Source organism: Procambarus clarkii, chromosome 30 (genome assembly GCF_040958095.1).
Source record: "Procambarus clarkii isolate CNS0578487 chromosome 30, FALCON_Pclarkii_2.0, whole genome shotgun sequence".
NCBI lineage: Eukaryota > Metazoa > Arthropoda > Malacostraca > Decapoda > Cambaridae > Procambarus > Procambarus clarkii.
The window spans coordinates 9,947,423-9,970,523 of NC_091179.1; the positions used below are offsets into that span (position 1 = coordinate 9,947,423).

Below are 23,101 nucleotides of genomic sequence, written 5' to 3' on the forward strand. Positions count from 1 at the left end.
CAGCTCAGCCGCACGTTCCTCTCGCTGCAGCTCAGCCGCACGTTCCTCTCGCTGCAGCTGCAGCCGTGCTTCTCTCTCCTCTCGTCGCAGCTGGGCTTCCAGTTGCATCTTCATTATTTCCAGTTGCAGGCTCCTCTTACTACAGCTGGACCTTCCACTGCTCCCATGTTCACTGTGAATTCTCTCCACACTGGTAGGCGCTTGGGGAGGCCCTAGTCGGGACGGTTCACCTTGCGATGGCTCTCCTCGGGACGGCTCCTCTTGAGATGGCTCCTCTCCCGTCGCTTCCTCTCGAGCTGTGAGCTGTGCCATGATCTCTATCCTTCGCTCTGCTACCTTAGTCGTCCTCAACCTGATCCCAAAGTGGTTTGCCACTTGTTGGAGCTGGGCCTTGGTACACTCCTCCAAAATTCTCTCGTCCCTTGTGTCAATAAATTTCTTTACTTTGTCTTCCTCCATCTCTATATCATCAAGCATACACGACGGCACAGACAAGTTAGTAGGCACTAATTTCACCGTTTCAGTCCCTTAGCCGGTTGAGTAACAGTACCACCGAATTCACTGGCCACACTGTATCAGTACCCTGGCAACACTTGTCTTGAAATTTGGTCCACACTGTAGCTTGATCCACGCTTCCTGGCGAGGTTCCCAGTTCTTGGCTACCGGGGTTCGAATCCTGGCAAGGTCGCCAGTTCTCTTGTCACGTGGGGGTGGGCGGTCCGGGGCTCTGCTAACACTCGGCTGCTAGGGGCTCAAAGGGCCCAAAAACTCAGCCCCTCCGACTCCCTGGATTCACCGGAGTCTCCTTGGTCACACAAGATAGGACCAACAATGCCCACCTCCGCAGGTCTTTGCTTCCACCACAAGGGGGTGCCACTGATTCACCCTGGAAGCCCTTCAGTCAACCACGGGGAAACTGCTGTTAACAGCTCCGGCCTAGACCCGTGGGGGAGTGAAGGAAGACTCAGGCTTACCTATAACCATAACCTCCCTGAGTCTTGCCTGCCAGACAAAAAGAAGGTTGCAGGAACTCCTTTCCCGCCTGTCTTCTCTATCTTCCTCTTAGCAAGGTCGCCAGCTGGGTTATTATATCTGCACCCCAGCAATGCAGTTCAGTGGATGTATCATATATCGTTTGTAGCCAGAAATGTATGCTCATAGAGAAATATCACAAATGGAGGCACACTCAAACACAGTAATAAAATGTGTGGATTTACTGACGCAAATTACATGAACACACACACACAATCACAAGTAATACATGAATATGGAATATGGATGATGAGTCTGGAGATCGTCAGCCTCTTCTTCCACGACCTCCAACACTCCTTCAAATGGGCAGGAAGACCGGAGTCTCACACTCTCACAGGAGGGCCTCTTCACCACGTCGGCACCTCTCCTTCACTGTCCTGTCATCCGTACACACTGTCCTCTCTGACAGTCCTGGACACAAGCTGCCTTGCAGCCTATTCTACTATTAAAGTAATAAAGTCTTGCTGCCACATACACAAGTAAATATTGTGGCCTAACTAGCCTACTCATACAAGGGGTAATGGGAGGGAAAAATGATCTACCTTACACTCCTGGCTCACGACGCCTGTCCCTCGATGGTGTGAGGTTCCCACGCTTCCTTGGGTCGATCCTCGACGATCCAGGGCGTTCCACAGGTCCTCAGGTGTCGTGAAGCCTTCGCGTCGTCGCCGTTCCAATCCCTGAGATTCAGCTGCCCCAATCCTGGTTCATCGATGGGCGCTGAGCTAATCACTATCTTTCCCCACACTCGCCTCTCCCACAGGGCGTCGCTCCTTGTCCTAGGCACGGTGTCGTCCTTCCAAGATTCTCAGTGGATGTGACCCCAGTCACAGCTAGCTTGCTCGCCCACCTTCCAGACCTCAACGTCCAGCCAGCGGCGCCGCCCAGCGTCGTCGCCGACTATTTTCCAAGTTTGGGCACTTCTCTGCTCACTGAACTTGGTTCCTCTTTGGCTTCCCAGAAGCGCAGGGTCTCCAATAACTATGGTGGGCAACGAAGGCCAGCTCAATCCACTGAACAAGGCTTGCAGAGCCTCCAATCCTTGAGAGCAAACCGAGGCGCGTCCTGTCGCTTCCACGGTCAGTACAACTCTGACGTTGGCGCCGCCCGGGGCACTCGGTGACGTCATGGCGGGCCCTGATTTGTCGCCCGCGACCTACGTCGGCCAATCCGCGATTGGCATAGTGTCCCTTCCACAAGGTCATATCTGCCGTAGGGGATACTGTTTCATTTTATATCAGGGCGCCAACTTTCCTTTATTTACAACATATAATATAACCTCATTCCATTAAATGGCAGCCGGTCTGGTCGCCACATATATCATTAGACTCCCTGAACCTCAGAGAATCAGTAGGGAGAGCTGATATGACTCTTTAAGCCGGCAAACGAAAGAAATAGGAGAGGGCACCGTAACAATATATATATATATATATATATATATATAATATGTATGTGTGTGTGTGTGAAAAGGGTCAGACCACGAAGGAAGGATTAAGACAGGAATTTCCTTAAGTACTTTCGTATTTATTAATACATCTTCAGAAGGATGAAGATGTATTCATCCTTCATTAGAAAGAACTTTTTTAGTGTTGGAGTGGTTGACAAATGGAATGCATTAGGAAGTGATGTGGTGGAGGCTGACTCCATACACAGTTTCAAGTGTAGATATGATAGAGCCCAATAGGCTCAGGAACCTGTACACCTGTTGATTGACAGTTGAGAGGCGGGACCAAAGAGCTAAAGCTCAACCCCCGCAAGCACAACTAGGTGAGTACATCCAGATCTTGTTGGATCTGGATGTTAGAAAGGCTGTTAGTCCAGACGAAATTTCACCATGGGTATTGAAAGAGTGTGTAGAGGCGCTTTGCTTGCCAGTCTCCAAAGTGAATAGTAGGTCCCTGGAGACGGGAGACCTAGCAGAAATATGGAAGACGGCGAATGTGGTCCCAATATACAAAAAGTGACATACAAGAGGCACTGAACTACAGGCTACTGTCTCTGACTTGTAAGCCAAGCAAGGTGATGGAGAAGATCGTGAGACAAAACCTAGTAACACATCTGGAGAGAAGGGACTTTGTGACAAATCGCTAACATGGGTTCAGGGAGGGTAATTTTTGCCCTACAGGCTTAATAGAATTCTACGACCAGGTGACAAAGATTAAGCAAGAAAGCAAAGGCTGGGCGGACTGCATTTTCTTGGACTGTCGGAAAGTCTTCGACACAGTACCCCACAGGAGGCTGGTACATAAGCTGGAGAGACAGGCAGGAGTAACTGGTAGGGTGCTCCAGTGGGTTAACTTGTGAGATTAAGCAAGTTTACCTTGCATATATGAGGTTCGTATTCTCTCTGGTTCGCTCTTTCCATATTATCATGGAAATACAGACAAATCTTTTAGTCGTAGATCCTCCTTAACCTGTCACAAGTGTGGAAGGTTTTATTGTTTCCTTCTCCCCCCCTAGATGGGTCGCAGTGTTAAGGAAACTTGGCTGTGACTAAGATGTCCCTCAGTGATCTGCCTTTGGTCCATGCAACCGTCGGAGGCTATTGTTAGATGGCATGCCATGCTGGGTGTTCCCCGGTGGTGGTCCTAAGCCAGTCCCATAAGGTATAGTTGAAAAATAGAGGAGTGAAAGCATTCTCCTCCTTCGTGCTGTGTTCTGTCTAGAAGGTCTTGTATGTTTGTTTGGGTTATCTTTGTTTGTGTGGAATGAATAATTTCCTCTGGGTAGCCTCTGTTCCTGAAATAAGTCCACAAGTCTTCCAAGGCTTCATGAAGTTTGTCGTTACTGCTTTGTACGTATACCCAAGGAGTATAGGGATTTATTGAGCGATAGAAAAGGACTCAATGAGAAATGAAGGTGGGAGTGTAGATATGTTGGCCTGTAGTAGATTGTGGTCCGTAAGCTTCCACTCGGTTCTTCAATGTAAACTCTGGTGTCCAGGAAGGAAATAGTGGATTTGTCCACTTCAAGGTTAATTTCAAGATTTTGTGTACCGTATTAGCCCACTTGAAGAAGAGTTTCAATTCTTGTCGTCCTCCAGCCATCACTCCGAAAATATAATCTAGTAACGTAAGTAAATGATTAGACCCAGGTCTCGCTGCAGCCTGGCTGAAACCAAACCAACACTGTGTGGACACAAATCTCCGCTATAGCCCCACTATGGGATGCTCCATTAGCTGTACCCTTAATATGTCGAAAAGTTGTTTTTATCAAAGGTTAAGAAAGTATCTCTCATCACACTGAGGATACCTTCCTTCAGGCGTTCCTTGAACAGGGGCTGAAGACGCCTGCTTGTCTAGGGTACTGCTTGATCCTATGTTTGCTAGTGTAAAAAAATTATGCTACTCTCATGGTTGCTTCTCTCTGTGGTATACTAGGGGTAAAGAGAGACTACATCTAAGGAAAACAAGGCTGCTCCCTTTGATATGGGCACTGTAACTAATTGGATCCTCCTTAAAAAAAATCCGTGGTATCTTTCAAGCGTTGTGGAAGTTGGAGGAACGGGGTCAAGAGTGTAGTACATATCCAATCACTCGGCCTAGTTGGGGCCCCTACGATTACTCAGGGTCGGTCTGCTCTGCCATGTATTTGTCAAAGTCAATTTATGTTTGTGTATTTTTTGGAGAGGTTATACAAGCTTGAGATTTCAGAGACAAATTCTTTGTCTTACCTGTGCTTTAATTAGGCCCCCACTGCCTCTGGACCTTTCATCTGAGGTGTACAAAGCAGCGATGTCTTTCCACAACATGTTCAGTGGGGGTTTCTCAGGCCTAAGACCCCAGCTCATCAAACAAATGGTGAACCCGGCTCTTGGATATGCCGCCAAGGACCTCCTGGTGGAACTTACCAGATTCCCCAACATGTGTTTGGCTGGCGGCCTCCCTGAGGACATCAGGCCTCTCTTTTACGGAGCAACACTCTGTTCTCTAAAGAAGAAGGATGGAGGGGGGGGGGGGGGAATCAGGCCCATTGCCGTTGGCAACACCCTCCGACGCCTCGTAGCTAAGGCTGCAGTGAGATCTATCAGCCAGGAAGCGGCAACCTTGCTGAAACCTTCTCAGCTTGGGTTTGGGATCCTTCTAGTCTGTGAAGCTGCAGCACATGCAGCGCGGGCTTACATTGTTGATCTCTCGAACCAAAAGGCACTAGTAAAGCTTGACTTTAAAAATCCCTTCAGTCAAGTCAGAAGAGACGCTGTCCTCAGGGCTGTACACAACTATTTCCTTCCCCTTTACCCATTCATCCGATCGTGCTACAGTGGGGACTCTGAGCTTCTTTTTTGGGGAGCATTAAAGAGACTCCTGTGTAGTCCAGTTGGGAGTCCAACAGGGTGATCCCTGTTATGACCCCTGAGTCCAGTATTGCACTGTGGCAAACGGGTTCAGGATCGTATAGCAGTGTTTACATATGAAATGGGGATCCTTCACTCGTGTAGACATTTTTGTGTGATAGACCCTGAAAGTGGGGAGATTATTTGGTGAAAAGGTTTTAATAAATATATTATTATATGAACGAGCTAGTCAGTTAGGTGTGGTTAAAGGAGTGTTCTTGTCTGGCAGGTTTATATACAGGATGGTTTCCTCACATTTGCAAATGGTGGACGATTGCATCCTTACCAGACGTAAGAGCATTTTGATGCACCTAGTTTTGTAGATACACTGTGATAATAATTTGTTAGTGTTTTGTAAAGCTAGGATGTTATATTTATACTTAGAACTGCAATCTAATTCTTTAGTGTAAAGTATGTAAATCCGTCACCTGCCTATGTGGAGTTAGAGAGATAAGAGAAAGATAAAAACTTCAGTCGGAGTGTCTATCACCCACCTTGTTTATGGTTAAATGATCTGCTCAAGATGACAGACCATACTTGTATCATTATTATGTTGGGAACTGTTTCCCTGCAGGCCGATCCTAACCCCCACCAGGTAGTTCTCTAGCACCCTATTTTAACCCAGTCAGCCCCAAGTAACAGCCCATCCCTCATATTCAACTTAGTTATCAAAGAGGTCACTGATAATGTGACAAGCGAGCTAAATGAATGATGGCAGTCTCGCCGGAGCCCCGGATACCATTTTGGAGGATATAAGGAGAATCCAGGAGCAAGGAGCAGCCTTGGGCCTCATTCTCAATGCATCCACATGTGAAATATTTCCTCCGACCCAGACATAACCGGCCGAATAAAAACTGCTTCCCATACTCCTCCTGTGAGCGGTAGTATTGTGCACACAATACTCTTCCTGTGATCGATAGTATTGTGCACACGATACTCCTCCTGTGATCGGTAGTATTGTGCACACGATACTCCTCCTGTGATCGGTAGTAGTGTGCACACGATACTCCTCCTGTGAATGGTAGTATTGTGTACTCCATACTCCTCCTGTGAGCGGTAGTAGTGTGCACACGATACTTCTCCTGTGATCGGTAGTATTGTGCGCACGATACTCCTCCTGTGAATGGTAGTATTGTGTACTCCATACTCCTTCTGTGAGCGGTAGTAGTGTGCACTCCATACTCCTGTGAGCGATAATATTGTGCAACCCATATTCCTGTGAGCGGTAGTATTGTGCACACGATACTCCTCCTGTGAATGGTAGTATTGTGTACTCCATACTCCTCCTGTGATCGGTAGTATTGTGCACACGATACTCCTCCTGTGAGCGGTAGTATTGTGCACACGATACTCCTCCTGTGATCGGTAGTATTGTGCACACGATACTCCTCCTGTGAGCGGTAGTATTGTGCACACGATACTCCTCCTGTGAGCGGTAGTAGTGTGCACTCCATATTCCCGTGAGCGATTGTATTGTGCACCTCATACTCATCCTGTGAGCGGTAGTATTGTGCACCCCATACTCCTCCTGTGAGCGGTAGTATTGTGTACCCCATACTCCTCCTGTGAGCGGTTGTATTGTGCACTCCCTACATCTCCTGTGAGTGGTTGTATTGTGTACCCATACTCCTGTGAGCGGTTGTATTGTGCACTCCCTACATCTCCTGTGAGTGGTTGTATTGTGTACCCATACTCCTGTGAGCGGTTGTATTGTGCACTCCATACTCCTGTGAGCGGTTGTATTGTGCACTCCCTACTTCTCCTGTGAGCGGTTGTATTGTGCACACCATACTCCTCCTGTGAGCGGTTGTATTGTGCACACCATACTCCTCCTGTGAGTGGTTGTATTGTGCACACCATACTCCTCCTGTGAGTGGTTGTATTGTGCACACCATACTCCTCCTGTGAGTGGTTGTATTGTGCACACCATACGCCTCCTGTGAGCGGTTGTATTGTGCACATCATACGCCTCCTGTGAGTGGTTGTATTGTGCACACCATACTCCTCCTGTGAGCGGTTGTATTGTGCACATCATACGCCTCCTGTGAGTGGTTGTATTGTGCACATCATACTCCTCCTGTGAGCGGTTGTATTGTGCACATCATACGCCTCCTGTGAGCGGTTGTATTGTGCACATCATACGCCTCCTGTGAGTGGTTGTATTGTGCACATCATACTCCTCCTGTGAGCGGTTGTATTGTGCACATCATACGCCTCCTGTGAGCGGTTGTATTGTGCACATCATACGCCTCCTGTGAGTGGTTGTATTGTGCACATCATACGCCTCCTGTGAGCGGTTGTATTGTGCACATCATACTCCTCCTGTGAGTGGTTGTATTGTGCACACCATACTCCTCCTGTGAGCGGTTGTATTAGGTACACCATATTCCTCCTGTGAGCGGTTGTATTGTGCACATCATACGCCTCCTGTGAGTGGTTGTATTGTGCACACCATACTCCTCCTGTGAACGGTTGTATTAGGCACACCATATTCCTCCTGTGAGCGGTTGTATTGTGCACATCATACGCCTCCTGTGAGTGGTTGTAGTGTGCACACCATACTCCTCCTGTGAGCGGTTGTATTGTGCACACCATATTCCTCCTGTGAGCGGTTGTATTGTGCACATCATACGCCTCCTGTGAGCGGCTGTATTGTGCACACCATACTCCTCCTGTGAGCGGCTGTATTGTACACACCATACTCCTCCTGTGAGCGGCTGTATTGTGCACACCATACTCCTCCTGTGAGCGGTTGTATTGTGCACACCATACTCCTCCTGTGAGTGGTTGTATTGTGCACACCATACTCCTCCTGTGAGCGGTTGTATTGTGCACACCATACTCCTCCTGTGAGTGGTTGTATTGTGCACACCATACTCCTCCTGTGAGTGGTTGTATTGTGCACACCATACTCCTCCTGTGAGCGGTAGTATTGTGCACCCCATACTCCTCCTGTGAGTGGTTGTAGTGTGCACACATATACAACCTCCCACCACTAGTGAGAGGCGAGGGCCGCTCTGTTCAGCCGAGGACATTATATGACGTGTGTGCTGCTCTAAGAAGTCTCCTAGACAACTCAGCCTCATTGTTTTACTAACTATAATTCCGCCTCGGCAGTAAATTATACAATCAAGTCATTAATTAGAAATAAACTTGTAGTAACGTAATAATAAAGTTTACAAATTAAATAATAAATACAGCACTATTGGGATTGATTTAATTATGTAAACTAACTAACTAGCGCGCAGGACTCGTAATTCTGTGGCGCGGGTTCGATTCCCGCACGAGGCAGAAACAAATGGGCAAAGTTTCTTTCACCCTGAATGCCCCTGTTACCTAGCAGTAAATAGGTACCTGGGAGTTAGTCAGCTGTCATGGGCTGCTTCCTGGGGGTGGAGGCCTGGTCGAGGACCGGGCCGCGGGGACACTAAAGCCCCGAAATCATCTCAAGATAACCTCAAGATAACCCCCCCCCCCTTCCTACCACTGTGGGAATTGTGGAACTAGAACCGTCTAATATACAGTCTGCTTACTTATGGAATAAATGAACTAATTGTTTACAAGCTCCCACCCACTCCGCGCCCTCCCTGTGGCTGAAGTGCGTGATGCGTCGGTGTACTTGGTTGTGTGTTGATGTTTTTAGTGAGTAGGTTGTGTGTACTCACTTAGTTGTATTCATCGAGTTGTGCTTACGGGGGTTGAGCTCTGGCTCTTTCGGCCCGTCTCTCAACTGTCAAGTAATCAATTTTGTTTTCCACACACACACACACACACACACACACACACACACACACACACACACACACACACACAAACCTTCTGGAATTCTATGATAAAATAACGAGGATAAGACAGGACAGAGATGGTTGGGCAGACTGCATATTTCTGGACTGCCAAAAAGCCTTTGATACAGTACCGCACATGAGACTGCTGTTCAAGCTCGAGAGGCAGGCGGGGGTGGGGGGAAAGGTCCTAGAATGGATAAGGAACTACCTAACAGGAAGGAGCCAAAGAGTTACGGTAAGGGGCGAGAAGTCGGACTGGCGAACAGTAACAAGTGGAGTACCACAAGGATCGGTGCTGGGACCAATTCTATTTCTTGTATATGTTAACGACATGTTTACAGGCGTAGAGTCCTACATGTCGATGTTTGCGGATGATGCAAAGTTGATGAGAAGAGTTGTGACAGATGAGGATTGCAGGATCCTCCAAGAGGACCTGAACAGATTGCAGAGATGGTCAGAGAAATGGCTACTAGAATTCAACACGAGCAAATGTAAAGTTATGGAAATGGGACTAGGAGATAGGAGACCAAAGGGACAGTACACAATGAAGGGGAACAGCCTACCTGTAACGACGCGTGAAAGAGACCTGGGGGTGGACGTAACACCTAATCTATCTCCTGAGGCACATATTAATAGGATAACGACAGCAGCGTACTCTACACTGGCAAAAGTTAGAACATCATTCAGAAACCTAAGTAAGGAGGCATTTAGGGCGCTTTACACTGCCTACGTAAGGCCAGTCTTAGAGTATGCCGCCTCATCATGGAGTCCCCATCTGACGAAACATATAATGAAACTGGAAAAGGTTCAGAGGTTTGCAACGAGACTCGTCCCAGAGCTACGAGGGATGGGGTATGAAGAGCGCCTGAGGGAATTGTGCCTTACGACACTAGAAAGAAGAAGGGAGAGGGGGGACATGATAGGAACGTATAAGATACTCAGAGGAATTGACAGAGTGGACATAGACGAAATGTTCACACGGAATTGTAACAGAACGAGAGGACATGGATGGAAGCTTGAAACTCAGATGAGTCACAGAGATGTTAGGAAGTTTTCTTTTAGCGTGAGAGTAGTGGGGAAATGGAATGCACTTCAGGAACAGGTTGTGGAAGCAAATACTATTCATAATTTTAAAACCAGGTATGATAGGGAAATAGGACAGGAGTCATTGCTGTAAACAACCGATGCTCGAAAGGCGGGATCCAAGAGTCAATGCTCGATCCTGCAGACACAACTAGGTGAGTACAACTAGGTGAGTACACACACACACAGGAAGTAGCACATAGGAGCTGTCTAACTCACAGGTACCTATTTACTGCTAGGTGAACGGGTGCATCAGCGTGAAAGAAACTCTGCCCATTTGTTTACACCATCGCCCGGAATCGATCCCCGGACCTTAAGATTACGAATCCTGAACGCTGTCCACTCAGCCACCAGGCCCCTGGTGGCTTGTGTGTGTGTGTGTGTTGTGTAGTGCTTAGTTTAGCAGCACGCTGAGCATGCTTATCGCCCAGGACGCTGGTTCGAGTCCCGTCCGCCTCTAATCATTTTACATCATCATTTAACATTTTATAATGTCATTGTGATCTTCTTGTGTATTTGTGTGCGATTAGTTTTCTGGTGGAATATGACCAATAGACATAGTCTTTTGGTATGTTATCTATTCCTTAGTTTTTGTGGTCCACTTTTGCAAATATCAATTTATATGTTAAATGCCTTTTTTTCCACATTGGTTTCAAGACGAAAAAACAGGATTCTGCATTCAGCGATCACCGGACGCAGACGTGTCAGCTCTGCTAGATATTACGATCACCAGCGCTGTACTCTAGAAGGTCAGCCACACTTCCTGCCTGGTCTCTTATACCGGGAAGAGATGGAAGGCCATCTTCAGTAATGTGAAGAGTGAACCAGCCGACCTTACCGACAGTGTGAGGGCGTCTTTCATCAACACTCCCAGTGTTAGATGACTGCCCTGGGCGAGCTGCCTCACCATCACCGTGCCTCACAAACGCTACAAGGTCAGGGGTACGTCCCTCGACGAGCGTCCGTTCTCCAAGACAGACCTCCTGGAAGAAGGAGGTCTGAAGAAGAATTTTTAGAAGAAGCTGACGTAACACCTATGGACATCGGCCAGGAAGGAACGGACATAATCATCATTTTCTCAAACGAATAGAGCACTTCTTCCACGGAAATGCCCTTACTCAACTGGAGATTTCCTTCTGGACTCTACCTCCAACGACAGCACCACCATGATAACATGGCGGTGCTTTGCACTATTTATACTACCAACGGACCGGCCAAGAAGCCCATGAAGAAGAAGAAGACCAGCGATCAGAGGCTGATAAAATCACCAAGAAAAAAGAAGATCATCGACGAAATGTAGTAGCGAAGAGCACCGCCAAATCGACGACGAGATGCCCGGCTTCCTGCAAGACACATCAGTGAGCAACCATATCAATTCCACCCTACCACCAAACCACAGCTTCAGCTGCAAGTCTTATCCACGGTGGTTGGGCTACCAGTCCTTTTCTCCCCCTCTTTGACTCCTCTCCAGTTCCTAGCTCAAGATTTCTGCATCCTCGCCCCTGCCTTCCAACCCCTGCTTACCTGCTCTGGTCCTCAGAACTCTGGTTTCAAGACCAAGGCTCTCACACGTGGTATGTATGCAATTTAAGAAGATCTTAATTTTGTGGTGGGTTAATCATGGTGGGAGTTAGTACTATTCCTTGTGGGGCGCCTAGTTGCATTAAAATAGTTTCACTTTTGTCGCCTTGGAACAGTGCAGAGGACTTCCTGTTGGTAAGATAACCCCCATATCCATGGTTACCCCATATCCATGGTATCGAAGGCCTTCTTCATATCAATAAATATTGGGTAGTTGTCCTGGGCGTACTCGGTTCCATGCTGGTTGAGTTCCTCATCACTAGTGTAGCCTTCGACACATCCTCTTTCATGTACAAGATCACACCATATTCACACCTTGTCACCTTCCTCACCGAGCCTGCAAGCCTGCCCCATTAACACGGTCTGCAAGTCATCATGTAGAGAATGGCGGTGGTGATACGATCTGTGGTCTTCCCCAACACTCCGTGTCGGTGTCACCCCAGCATACATCCCTAGGACTTGGTCCATGTTGTCTACCTGTTTCTTGAAAACTTAATTTACACTTTAGCCTCTAATAATTTATTCGTCATTTGAGCTACATAAAATTGCCCAGTTATTTCTGCTCTGTGCCAAGCAAGTTCTCGAATATCTTGTATTATGCAAAGAATTCCTCGTTGACTTCTGGACATGGCTCTGATATTATGGGCTTCATGTGACCTGTAGTGTGCGCCATCCGTGTCATCACATAACTCGGACAGCAAGCATACCTTAACAGATGGTATACACCTGTTAAGGAGCGCATTTTCCATCTGTGTCCTTCACTCGAGAGACATGTAAATTCTCCAGGTTAATTTCATAAGGCACGACCAAAATCCTCAATCAAACTATATTCATTATTGGGCCTACGATTGGCCTCATGTTCAGGCAATTCAACCTTTAACTTTTACAGTTTCCTGTAGAGTAGTTGGGATAACGCGGAAAAGGAACGATGACCATCCAGTGGCTATTCAGGAGTCGTGGTATTTCTCTTGGTTATGGTCAGGAAAAAGGAAGAATTAGTCAACATCCACTGGAGAAGATAGAAGACATCAAGGAGTTTACTCCGACCTCATCACCGTGGAAGCTGTGAGAATTGTTGGGCGTCATCAACCGTTGCACCTCCCTCTACTTGCCCTCAAGAGGTTCACTTTGAAATACCAGGACCTCTGGATCCACCCCTGATGCATCCACCAGTGTCTCCAAAAGTTCTTCCTCTGCTAGAATCTTATTGCTCAGCTATACATTTTTATGTAATGTTGCCAATACCTGATCGTATGACCATAGTCATCAATGAGATGACTCATATATAGAAGCTACACGGCAAGCTCTTGATGAATCAAGCGACGATTTCTTGATTATGGTCATTCTGGGTGGGGGGGGGGGGGGATGGCAAGGTTCGTCAATGAAATAACTGATTTGTATAACTCTATAGGTTTTTATTTCACTGGACGTAGGATATGCTACAGTTCAAGGTTTATTTGTAGAGATAATAGTCAGAAAGACTGGAAGGCCCTTATACAAATAGCCTATTTGCTATACCAGTTTATGAGAAAATTAGTAGGAGACATGAGAAGGCTTCGAACCCTCAGGAATCCTAGAAGGTTCAGTGGAATCCCAGGTTACATTGAGTTTGACCATGTTGTGGTGTAGTGGTCTAGGGCACTAGCTTACGAGTACCAGGTGAGTGGGATCGAATCCTCCTTACGGCTCCAACTGATTTTCCCATTAATTTATGATGGTAATGTGATTTCATTATGTTTACCAGTAGAGAGAACTACCAACAACAAACAGGTATAGACAGCCAGTCACTTGACCCACCACGAGAGTATATTGCTCCGGGGTCCTGTAAATCAAAACATTGGGATATTCGTAGGTCTGCTCTAGACAGGACATGTTCGAAGGTGGAAAGTTTAGTTGCGCGGCCTCTCGGTGAAGGGAGGTGGGGGCGTGTCTTGTCTGGGATCACATGGTGCGGACTGCCTGTCACATGGACGTGGCGAAATGTGTAGACACCCACCCCACACATGTGCCACCCAACATACATACATCTGTCAACCAACACACACATCTGCCACCTAACACACACATCTGCCACCCAACACACATCTGCCACCCAACACACATCTGCCACCCAACACACATCTGCTAACCAACACACACATCTGACACCTAACACACACATCTGATACTCAACCAACACAATTGCCACCCAACACACATACATCTGCCAACCAACACACAAGGAATACAAAAAAGTATTCCTGCAGAAGGACAGGACGAAGGAGGAGAGAGCCAGGGCAGCAGAGGCAAGGAGGAAGTGCAGGGAGTGGGGAGTAAACCAGGAAATCACAGCCCCCAACACAGCAGTCCCGGAGACAAGACCACAACCAGCATCTCAGCAACACCAGAGGGAAGGGCAACACCACCACCCTCCTCTGCATAGAAACCCTCCCTTTCCCTCACCCTACCTGCCCCCACTCGAATGCTCACCAAACCCTCCCCCCCCCACCCCATTCCGATCCAGTCTCCCCACCCTCATTCCCACCATGTCCCCCCCTCCCACCTTACCCCCCTTATCCCCCCTCCCCCTTCATTCCATACCCTCCCTATCCCTCCTCCCCCTCACCCTGTATCCTCCATGTCCCCCCTTCCTTTGAACCCCCACCCCCCACCCCAAAATCCTCTGAGATCCTGCAAACCTCATCACAGATCTTCACACCCAGGGAACAGCTTTCCCCACCAGCAGAACACTCACCAAGAAGGGGACGAGAAAATGAACAGAAGAAAGTGAGCTTCAAGGCAATGTACACTAACATAGATGGTATTACAAATAAAACAAGTGAACTCGGAGAATGGGCACTAGAAGAAAACCCAGACATAATAACACTCACAGAAACAAAGCTAACGAAAACCATAACAAATGCAGTGTTTCCACAGGACTACTATGTAGTGAGGAAAGAGAGAGAAGGGGAGAGGAGGAGGTGGTGTAGCTTTGCTGATAAGAAAAGGTTGGAGTTTTGAAGAGATGGTTAATCAGAGCTGTGAAGGTTTCAGTGACTACATGTCAGGCACCATAGCAACTGGAGGACAGAAAATTATAGTAGTAGTCATATATAACCCCCACCAAACGACAGAAGACCCAGACAGCAATATGATAGAAACAACATGGCCACCATCAATATAATAGAGAGAGCAGCTTCTGTGGCTAGCAGGAACGGATCCAGACTACTAATTATGGGAGACTTCAACATACGGGAAGATAGATTGGGAGAACAGAGACCCGCATGAAGGACCAGACACATGGAGAGCTAAGCTCCTGGACGTGGCAACAAGAAACTTTCTAAGTGAACACGTCAAGGGACCGACAAGAATGAGAGGAGAGGATGAACCAGCTTTGCTTGATCTGATATTTACCCTTAATGAGTCGGATATAAAGAAAGTTAAGTTGGAAGCCCCCTTGGGAATAAGTGATCAGAGTGTATTGAGCTTTCAGTACCTGGTTAAGCTAGGAATTATCTCTCCAAAAAAAGAACTGGGAAACAAAGGGCTGGCACACCGAAAGGGAAATTATGAGGAGATGAATAAATTCCTAAGGGATATACCATGGGACACAGAACTCAGAATTATGTCAGTACAATACATGATGGACTATGTCACCCAAAAGTGTCAGGAGGCGGTAAACAGGTTTATCCTGGCCCGACAGGGAAAAACCGAGAAGCAAAAGAAGAATCCATGGTTTAATAGGGAATGTATGAAAGCAGAGGAGCTGAACAAAAGGGCGTGGAGGAACGTCCGTAATAACAGAACACCAGAAAGTAGAGAGAGATTCCAGAAAACCAGGAACGAGTATGTTAGTGTGAGAAGAGTAGCTGAGAAAAGCTTTGAAAATGATATAGCTAATAAAGCCAAGACCGAACCAAAGCAAGCCGAACCGAACCGAACCAAGACCGAAAGACACAGTCACATCAGGAGGAAAACAACAGTGAAGGAACAGGTGATGAAACTTAGAACGGGTGAGGACAGGTATACAGAGAATAACAAAGAGGTGTGTGAAGAACTCAACAAGAGGTTCCAGGTCTTTACAATAGAACAAGGAGAGGTCATGGTGCTAGGAGAGGTGGCAGCAAACTAGGCGACCTTGGGAGGGTTCGAAATTACAAGAGATGAGGTCAAGAGGCATCTATTGGAGTTGGATGGGAGAAAGGCTGTTGGGCCGGATGGAATCTCACCATGGGTATTGAAAGAGTACAGGAGCACTTTGTTTGCCACTCTCCATAGTGTATAGTAGGTCACTGGAAACGGAAGAGCTACTAGAAATATGGAAGACGGCTAATGTAGTCCAAATATACAAAAAGGGTGATAGACAAGAAGCACTGAACTATAGACCAGTGTCCTTAACTTGTATACCATGCACAACCCATCAACATGGGTTCAGGAAGGGTAAATCTTGCCTTACAGGCTTAATAGAATTCTACGATCAGGTGAAAAAGATTAAGCAAGAAAGAGAAGTATGGGCGGACTGCATTTTTTTGGACTGTCGGAAAGCCTTTGACACAGTAACCCATAAAAGGCTGATGCATAAGCTGGAGAAACAGGCAGGAGTAACTGGTAGGGCGCTCCAGTGGATAAGGGAGTACCTAAGCAATAGGAAGCAGATAGTTACAGTGAGGGGTGAGACCTCAGATTGGCATGAAGTCACCAGTGGAGTCCCACATGGCTCTGTTCTATCTGGACCTATCCTGTTTCTGATATACGTAAATGATCTCCCAGAGGGTATAGACTCATTCTTCTCAATGTTTGCAGACGACGCCAAAATTATGAGAATGATTAAGATAGAGGAGGACAGCTTGAGGCTTCAAGAAGACCTGGACAAGCCGCAGGAATGGTCGCACAAATGGTTGTTAGAGTTTAACCCAAGCAAATGTAATGTAATGAAGATAGGTGTAGGGAGCAGGAGACCAGATGCAAGGTATCATTTGGGAGATGAAATACTTCAAAAGTCAGAGAGAGAGAGAAAGACCTGGGGATTGATATTACGGCAGACCTGTTTCCTGAAGCTCATATCAAGAGGATAACATCAGCGGCATACCAGGTTGGTTAATATAAGAACGGCCTTTAGAAACTTGTGTAAGGAATCTTTTAGAACATTATATACCACATATGTCAGACCAATCATGGAGTATGCAGCTCCAGCATGGAGTCCATATCTAGTCAAGCATAAGACTAAACTGGAAAAAGTTCAAAGGTTTGCCACCAGACTAGTACCCGAACAGAGGGGTATGAGCTACAAGGAGAGACTATGGGAATTAAACCTCACGTCACTGGGAGAGAGAATATATATTTTTTTTAAGACAGAAGACAGTGACGTGGGAAAAGACTCCCACGTCACTGGGAGATATATTTTCCCATGTCTGAAATACAAGCGTGTTAAATTTCAGGGAAATTGATGGGGTATTGACAGAGTTGTAACAGTAAAGTAAGGCGGAGGACAAGAGCTAGAACTCGATTTAGAGTTCGGATCTATTTTACTACGTATGAAATATAGTGGTCTTAAATTTAAGGGGATTGGACTGTTAGTAAAGATTTTATGGGGGTAAAGAAAGGCGAGGACAGGAGCTAGAACATGCTTACTGACTTTATTTGATTTACTATGTCTGAAATATGGGGGATTAAATTTCAGGTTTTGGTTAGATACTAAAGAAAATACGAGAGGGGACTAAGGCGGGGGACGGGAGCTGGAACTCGGTAATTTAATTTTCTTTTATTACTATGGGAGAAATAACTATTTTAATATTTCAGGGGAAATTGATAGGTGAATAGCGAACTTATAAACGTATAGAGCCGAATCCAAGAGCTAATATCTGATGAACTTTTAAAAATATCTGTTGATTAATTATATTCATAAGAACTCTTAAGAACTCAGTGAGGATTAAACTCTAACGAATTTTGGTCTGAAAGTGGACTCTCATTAATTTTGGTCTCCGATTGGAATATATCGAATTTGGGTCTTAATGTGGGCTCAAATTTTGGGTTTAAATGTCAACATTTTGTCAATCCAACATCAAATTTTGGGTTTAAACTGGACTATGACGAATTTCGGTCTTTTTACTGGACTCTGACAAATTTTGGTCGCACACTGGACTAATTTCGGTCTTCAACTGGACTCTGTTCAATTTCGGTCTTATATGGTCTTTGAGATTATTTTGGTCTCTCATATTTCGGTCTTGAACTGGGGAAACAGCAGTACATGGTTATAAAAACTAAAACTTACTACTAACATGTCTGTTTTCCTTAACAAACCTTCTATGGCAATATTATCTGAAAGTGGTCTTTTGAAATATTTTTTGGTCTTACACTCTTAAATATACTTCTATGATCATATAAACGCTAAAATATTTTCATAAAACTGAACTCTGAAAAATTTAGAATTTTCCCCCCAAGAAACCTTTATGAATTTAGCTGAAACTGGGACCGTGAATTTTCTCCGTAAGAATCCTTTAAGACCTTAGCTGAAACTAGCAAAGTTTACCTGGAAACTCTACAGCGCATCGACAACTGGGAAATTTACCTTTAACCCCCGACAACGTAGCTGAAACTGACTCCAAAAATTCTCAGTTTCTGATACGCTGTCTATTTTCCGGGACGAAAAAAAAAGAGGACGTTGCGTTGTCTATTTTCTAAGACGAAAAAAAAGAATACACTGCGTTGTCATCCCTACTACTATCTGCCACCCAAACCCACTCATGTGCCACCCAACCTACACACACAACTGCCATCCAAACCCACACATCTGCCACCCAACCTACACACACAACTGCCATCCAAACCAACACATCTGCCACCCAAGCCCACACACATATACCACCCAACACACACACATATCTGACACCCAACCCACACAATCTGAGAATCAAGGAAGTGACGTTAGGGTCCACCGAGAGGGCGCCTGATCACCACACTTAGGATCTTCACCTGGTGGTTGTCAAGGGAACTACGAGGTGTTCTTACCAAGGCCAGGAATCCAAGAATAAGACTTCCGGTCCGTAACTTGAAGCAACAACAACTGCGTGGTTCCCACATCTTGAAATCTGAAACAACAACAATCAAATATTTTATATATATATATATATATATATATATATATATATATATATATATATATATATATATATATATATATATATATATATATATATATATATATATATATATATATATATATCTTCGGTGATGCGTTTTAATATTAGTATATTTTGGTAGCAGTTTTTCCTGTAGACATATATTATTAAATATGACCGAAAAACTAAGATTAATAATTCTAACAAGAATTTTCTCAATATATCTTATGTTTCTTTTCACTGTCGATGGTAATTGAAAAATCAGTTCTCCAAAATTCATTTTTATTTCTAGTCTGACGCGACACTTGAACGCGTTTCGTAATAACTTATTACATTTTCAAAGACTTTAGTTTACATACACACAACTATAACCTGCAAACACTAAACAGATTTCTTACTATGCTAAAATTCAAACGGCTTTTCATTTTATATACCTGCATTTGGGTGAGGTGATATGTTACAACAGTTTTGGATGAGGTGAAAACAAACTTTCAACACAAGATAGAACACGAAATATTGGGTAATATTGGGTAAAGTTAAAGGGGAAGAATGTAACTAAATGCAAAGGGCCTATTGGCCCATATTTCTTGATGCTTCTATATTGGTGCGGAGTCTTGAAGTGGGTAGAATAGAATAGTTGTGCATTAATTGGCTGTTGATTGCTGGTGTTGACTTCTTAATGTGTAGTGCCTCGCAGATATCAAGCCGCCTGCTATCGCTGTATCTATCGATGATTTCCGTGTTTTTTGTTAAGACTTCTCTGGTGATGGTCTGGTTGTGGGAAGAGATTATATGTTCCATAATGGAGCCCTGTTGCTTATGAATCGTTAATCGCATGGAAAGAGATGTTGTTGTCTTGCCTATATACTGAGTTCTTTGAGGCTTACAGTTCTTTGAGGCTTTGAGGAAGCGAAGAAACTGAACAAAAAGGCGTGGAGGAACTTCCGGAATAACAGAACGCCAGAAAGCAGAGAGAGATACCAGAGAACCAGGAATGAGTACGTCAGGGTGAGAGGAGAAGCAGAGAAAAGTTTTAAAAATGATATAGCAAACAAAGCCAAGACCGAACCAAAGCTACTCCACAGTCACATCAGAAGGAAAACAACAGTGAAAGAACAGGTATTGAAACTTAGAACAGGCGAGGACAGGTATACAGAGAATGACAGAGAGGTGTGTGAAGAACTCAACAAGAGGTTCCAGAAGGTCTTCACAATAGAACAAGGTGAGGTCACTGGGCTAGGAGAAAGGGAGGTAAACCAGGCGCCCTTGGAAGAGTTCGAAATTACGAGAGAGGAGGTCAAGAGACACCTGCTTGATCTGGATGTTAGAAAGGCTGTTGGTCCAGATGGGATCTCACCATGGATACTGAAAGTGTGCAGAGGCACTTTGCTTGCCACTCTCCATAGTGTATAGTAAGTCACTGGAGACGGGAGACCTACCAGAAATATGGAAGACGGCGAATGTGGTCCCAATATACAAAAAGGGCGACAGGCAAGAGGCACTGAACTACAGGCCAGTGTCCTTAATGTGTATACCATGCAAGGTGATGAAGAAGATCGTGAGAAAAAACCTGGTAACACATCTGGAGAGAAGGGACTTCGTGACAAATCGCCAACATGGGTTCAGGGAGGGTAAATCTTGCCTTACAGGCTTGATAGAATTCTATGATCAGGTGACAAAGACTAAGCAAGAAAGAGAGGGCTGGGTGGAATGCATTTTCTTGGATTGTCGGAAAGCCTTTGACACAGTACCGCATAAGAGGCTGGTACATAAGCTGGAGAGACAGGCAGGTGTAGCTGGTAAGGTGCTCCAGTGGATAAGGGAGTACCTAAGCAATAGGAAGCAGAGAGTTACGGTGAGGGGTGAGACCTCCGATTGGCGTGAAGTCACCAGTGGAGTCCCACAGGGCTCTGTACTCGGTCCTATCTTGTTTCTGATATATGTAAATGATCTCCCGGAGGGTATCGATTCATTTCTCTCGATGTTTGCGGACGATGCTAAAATTATGAGAAGGATTAAAACAGAAGAGGACTGTTTGAGGCTTCAAGAAGACCTATACAAGCTGAAGGAATGGTCGAACAAATGGTTGTTAGAGTTTAACCCAACCAAATGTAATGTAATGAAGATAGGTGTAGGGAGCAGGAGGCCAGATACAAGGCATCATCTGGGAGAGGAAATTCTTCAGGAGTCAAGAGAAAGAAAAAGACTTGGGGGTTGATATCACGCCAGACCTGTTTCCTGCAGCACATATCAAGAGGATAACATCAGTGGCATATGCCAGGCTGGCCAACATACGAACGGCATTCAGAAACTTGTGTAAAGAATCATTCAGAACTTTGTATACCACATATGTCAGGACAATCCTGGAGTATGCAGCCCCAGTATGGAGTCCATATCTAGTCAAGGATAAGACTAAACTGGAAAAGATTCAAAGGTTTGCCACCAGACTAGTACCCGAGCTGAGAGGTATGAGCTACGAGGAGAGACTACGGGAATTAAACCTCACTTCGCTGGAAGACAGAAGAGTTAGGGGGGACATGATCACCACATTCAAGATTCTGAAGGTAATTGATAGGGCAGATAAAGACAGGCTATTTAACACAAGGGGCACACGCACAAAGGGACACAGGTGGAAACTGAGTGCCCATATGAGCCACAGAGATATTAGAAAGAACTTTTTTAGTGTCAGAGTGGTTGACAAATGGAATGCATTAGGAAGTGATGTGGTGGAGGCTGACTCCATACACAGTTTCAAGTGTAGATATAATAGAGCCCAATAGGCTCAGGATTCTGTACACCTGTTGATTGATGGTTGAGAGGCGGGACCAAAGAGCCAGAGCTCAACCCCCGCAAACACAACTAGGTGAGTACACACAGTGGTGGTGGGGCGCCGGTGGTTGAGTGGACAACACGCTGGATACGTAATCCTGTGGATCGGGGTTCGATTCCCGGCGCCGGCGGAAACAGATGTGCAGAGTTTCTTTCACCCTGATGCCCTTGTTATCTAGCAGTAAATAGGTAGCTGAGAGTTACACAGCTGTTACGGGCTGCTTCCTGGGGTGTGTGTGAAAACAAAAGTAAATTAGTTATTAGTATTAACAGTTGTTTGATTGACAGTTGAGAGGCGGGCCGAAAGAGCAGAGCTCAACCCCCGCAAGTACAACTAGGTGAATACACACCAGGTGGGTGGATGGGACCGGGAATGGGTCCCCGGTCCCAAGGATGGACCGGGGACCGATCCCCGGCGATGGTGGAAAAAATGGGCAGTTTCTTTCACCCTGACGGCCTAGTTGTAACACCGTAACGGTGTTTTGTTTAGTTGTATTTAATATATATATATATAGTACATGAGTCAAGCCAGACAAGGATTTGAGAGGCGCCAGTCTGTCGACCTGAATCTCACACCTCTAAGCGTTAATGACCTCAAGTTGACCTGAGGTCAGCTCATGCGAATTTCACCTTGCTTCTGCTAATCTTATAATTGTAGCCTGATAGCCTTCAAAATAGCCGCCAGTTTAAGGAGTGGTTTGGTAGAGAGCCTCGGGCTATCTACTTGTGGGCGGAGTTAGCTACTAGGTTTCCCAATATATACTGAGGGAGCTGTAGATAGGAGGACAAGCAATAGGAGAACCGCCAGCGGAGCAGAACAGAGGACAGCCTAGCCAGGGAGACTGTCAGCCGGCGGGGCGGGACAGTCTCTGCCAACTACAGACCCCCTCCCACCCCTCCCTCCCTCCCTACCCAGCTATAGGCAGACACTTGGTGAGTGAGCATGAAAGGCGACTTGGTCGTGTTTACAAGTGTTGTGTGAGGCTCAGGGGCAGTCAAGTTGTAGGGGTCTCGAATTCTTGGATAATGACTCACTTTGTATATTAATCTTCAACATTAAGCTGAATTGCTTAAATTATGATACTTATCATGTGAAATATAAATGATGAATATATTGTTTAAATTGTCTTTAACTTTGTTCCCTAGAGTTTTGAGTTGAGGTGAGAAAGCCTCTGCGGTTACTGGTTTCATGATTTTAATGAGTACATGATACAGATGGACCATACTAATAATGACCTTGTGATAACATCTCTGAGAATATGGTGATACAGACAAGTTCCATTCCTTGTCTTGTAGTTACGGACAAATGAATGGATGGTGGCAGCATTTCTTCTTCTACTATCTACTCTTCTACTCCTACT

General features: G+C 45.7%; 1 protein-coding gene across 2 annotated transcripts in view; it reads right to left on the reverse strand.

Moving 5' to 3' along the window:
* Positions 1-23,101, reverse strand: part of LOC123765528 (uncharacterized) — a 147,648-nt gene that overhangs the window by 58,346 nt on the left and 66,201 nt on the right. The window contains exon 2 of one of the 2 annotated variants that reach the window (XM_069333866.1): positions 18,802-18,882. In XM_069333866.1, the coding sequence (XP_069189967.1) occupies positions 18,802-18,873 (72 nt within the window). In that variant the 5' untranslated portion in view covers positions 18,874-18,882. The remainder of the gene's footprint in view (positions 1-18,801; positions 18,883-23,101) is intronic. The other variant, XM_045754182.2, reaches the window with a different exon arrangement.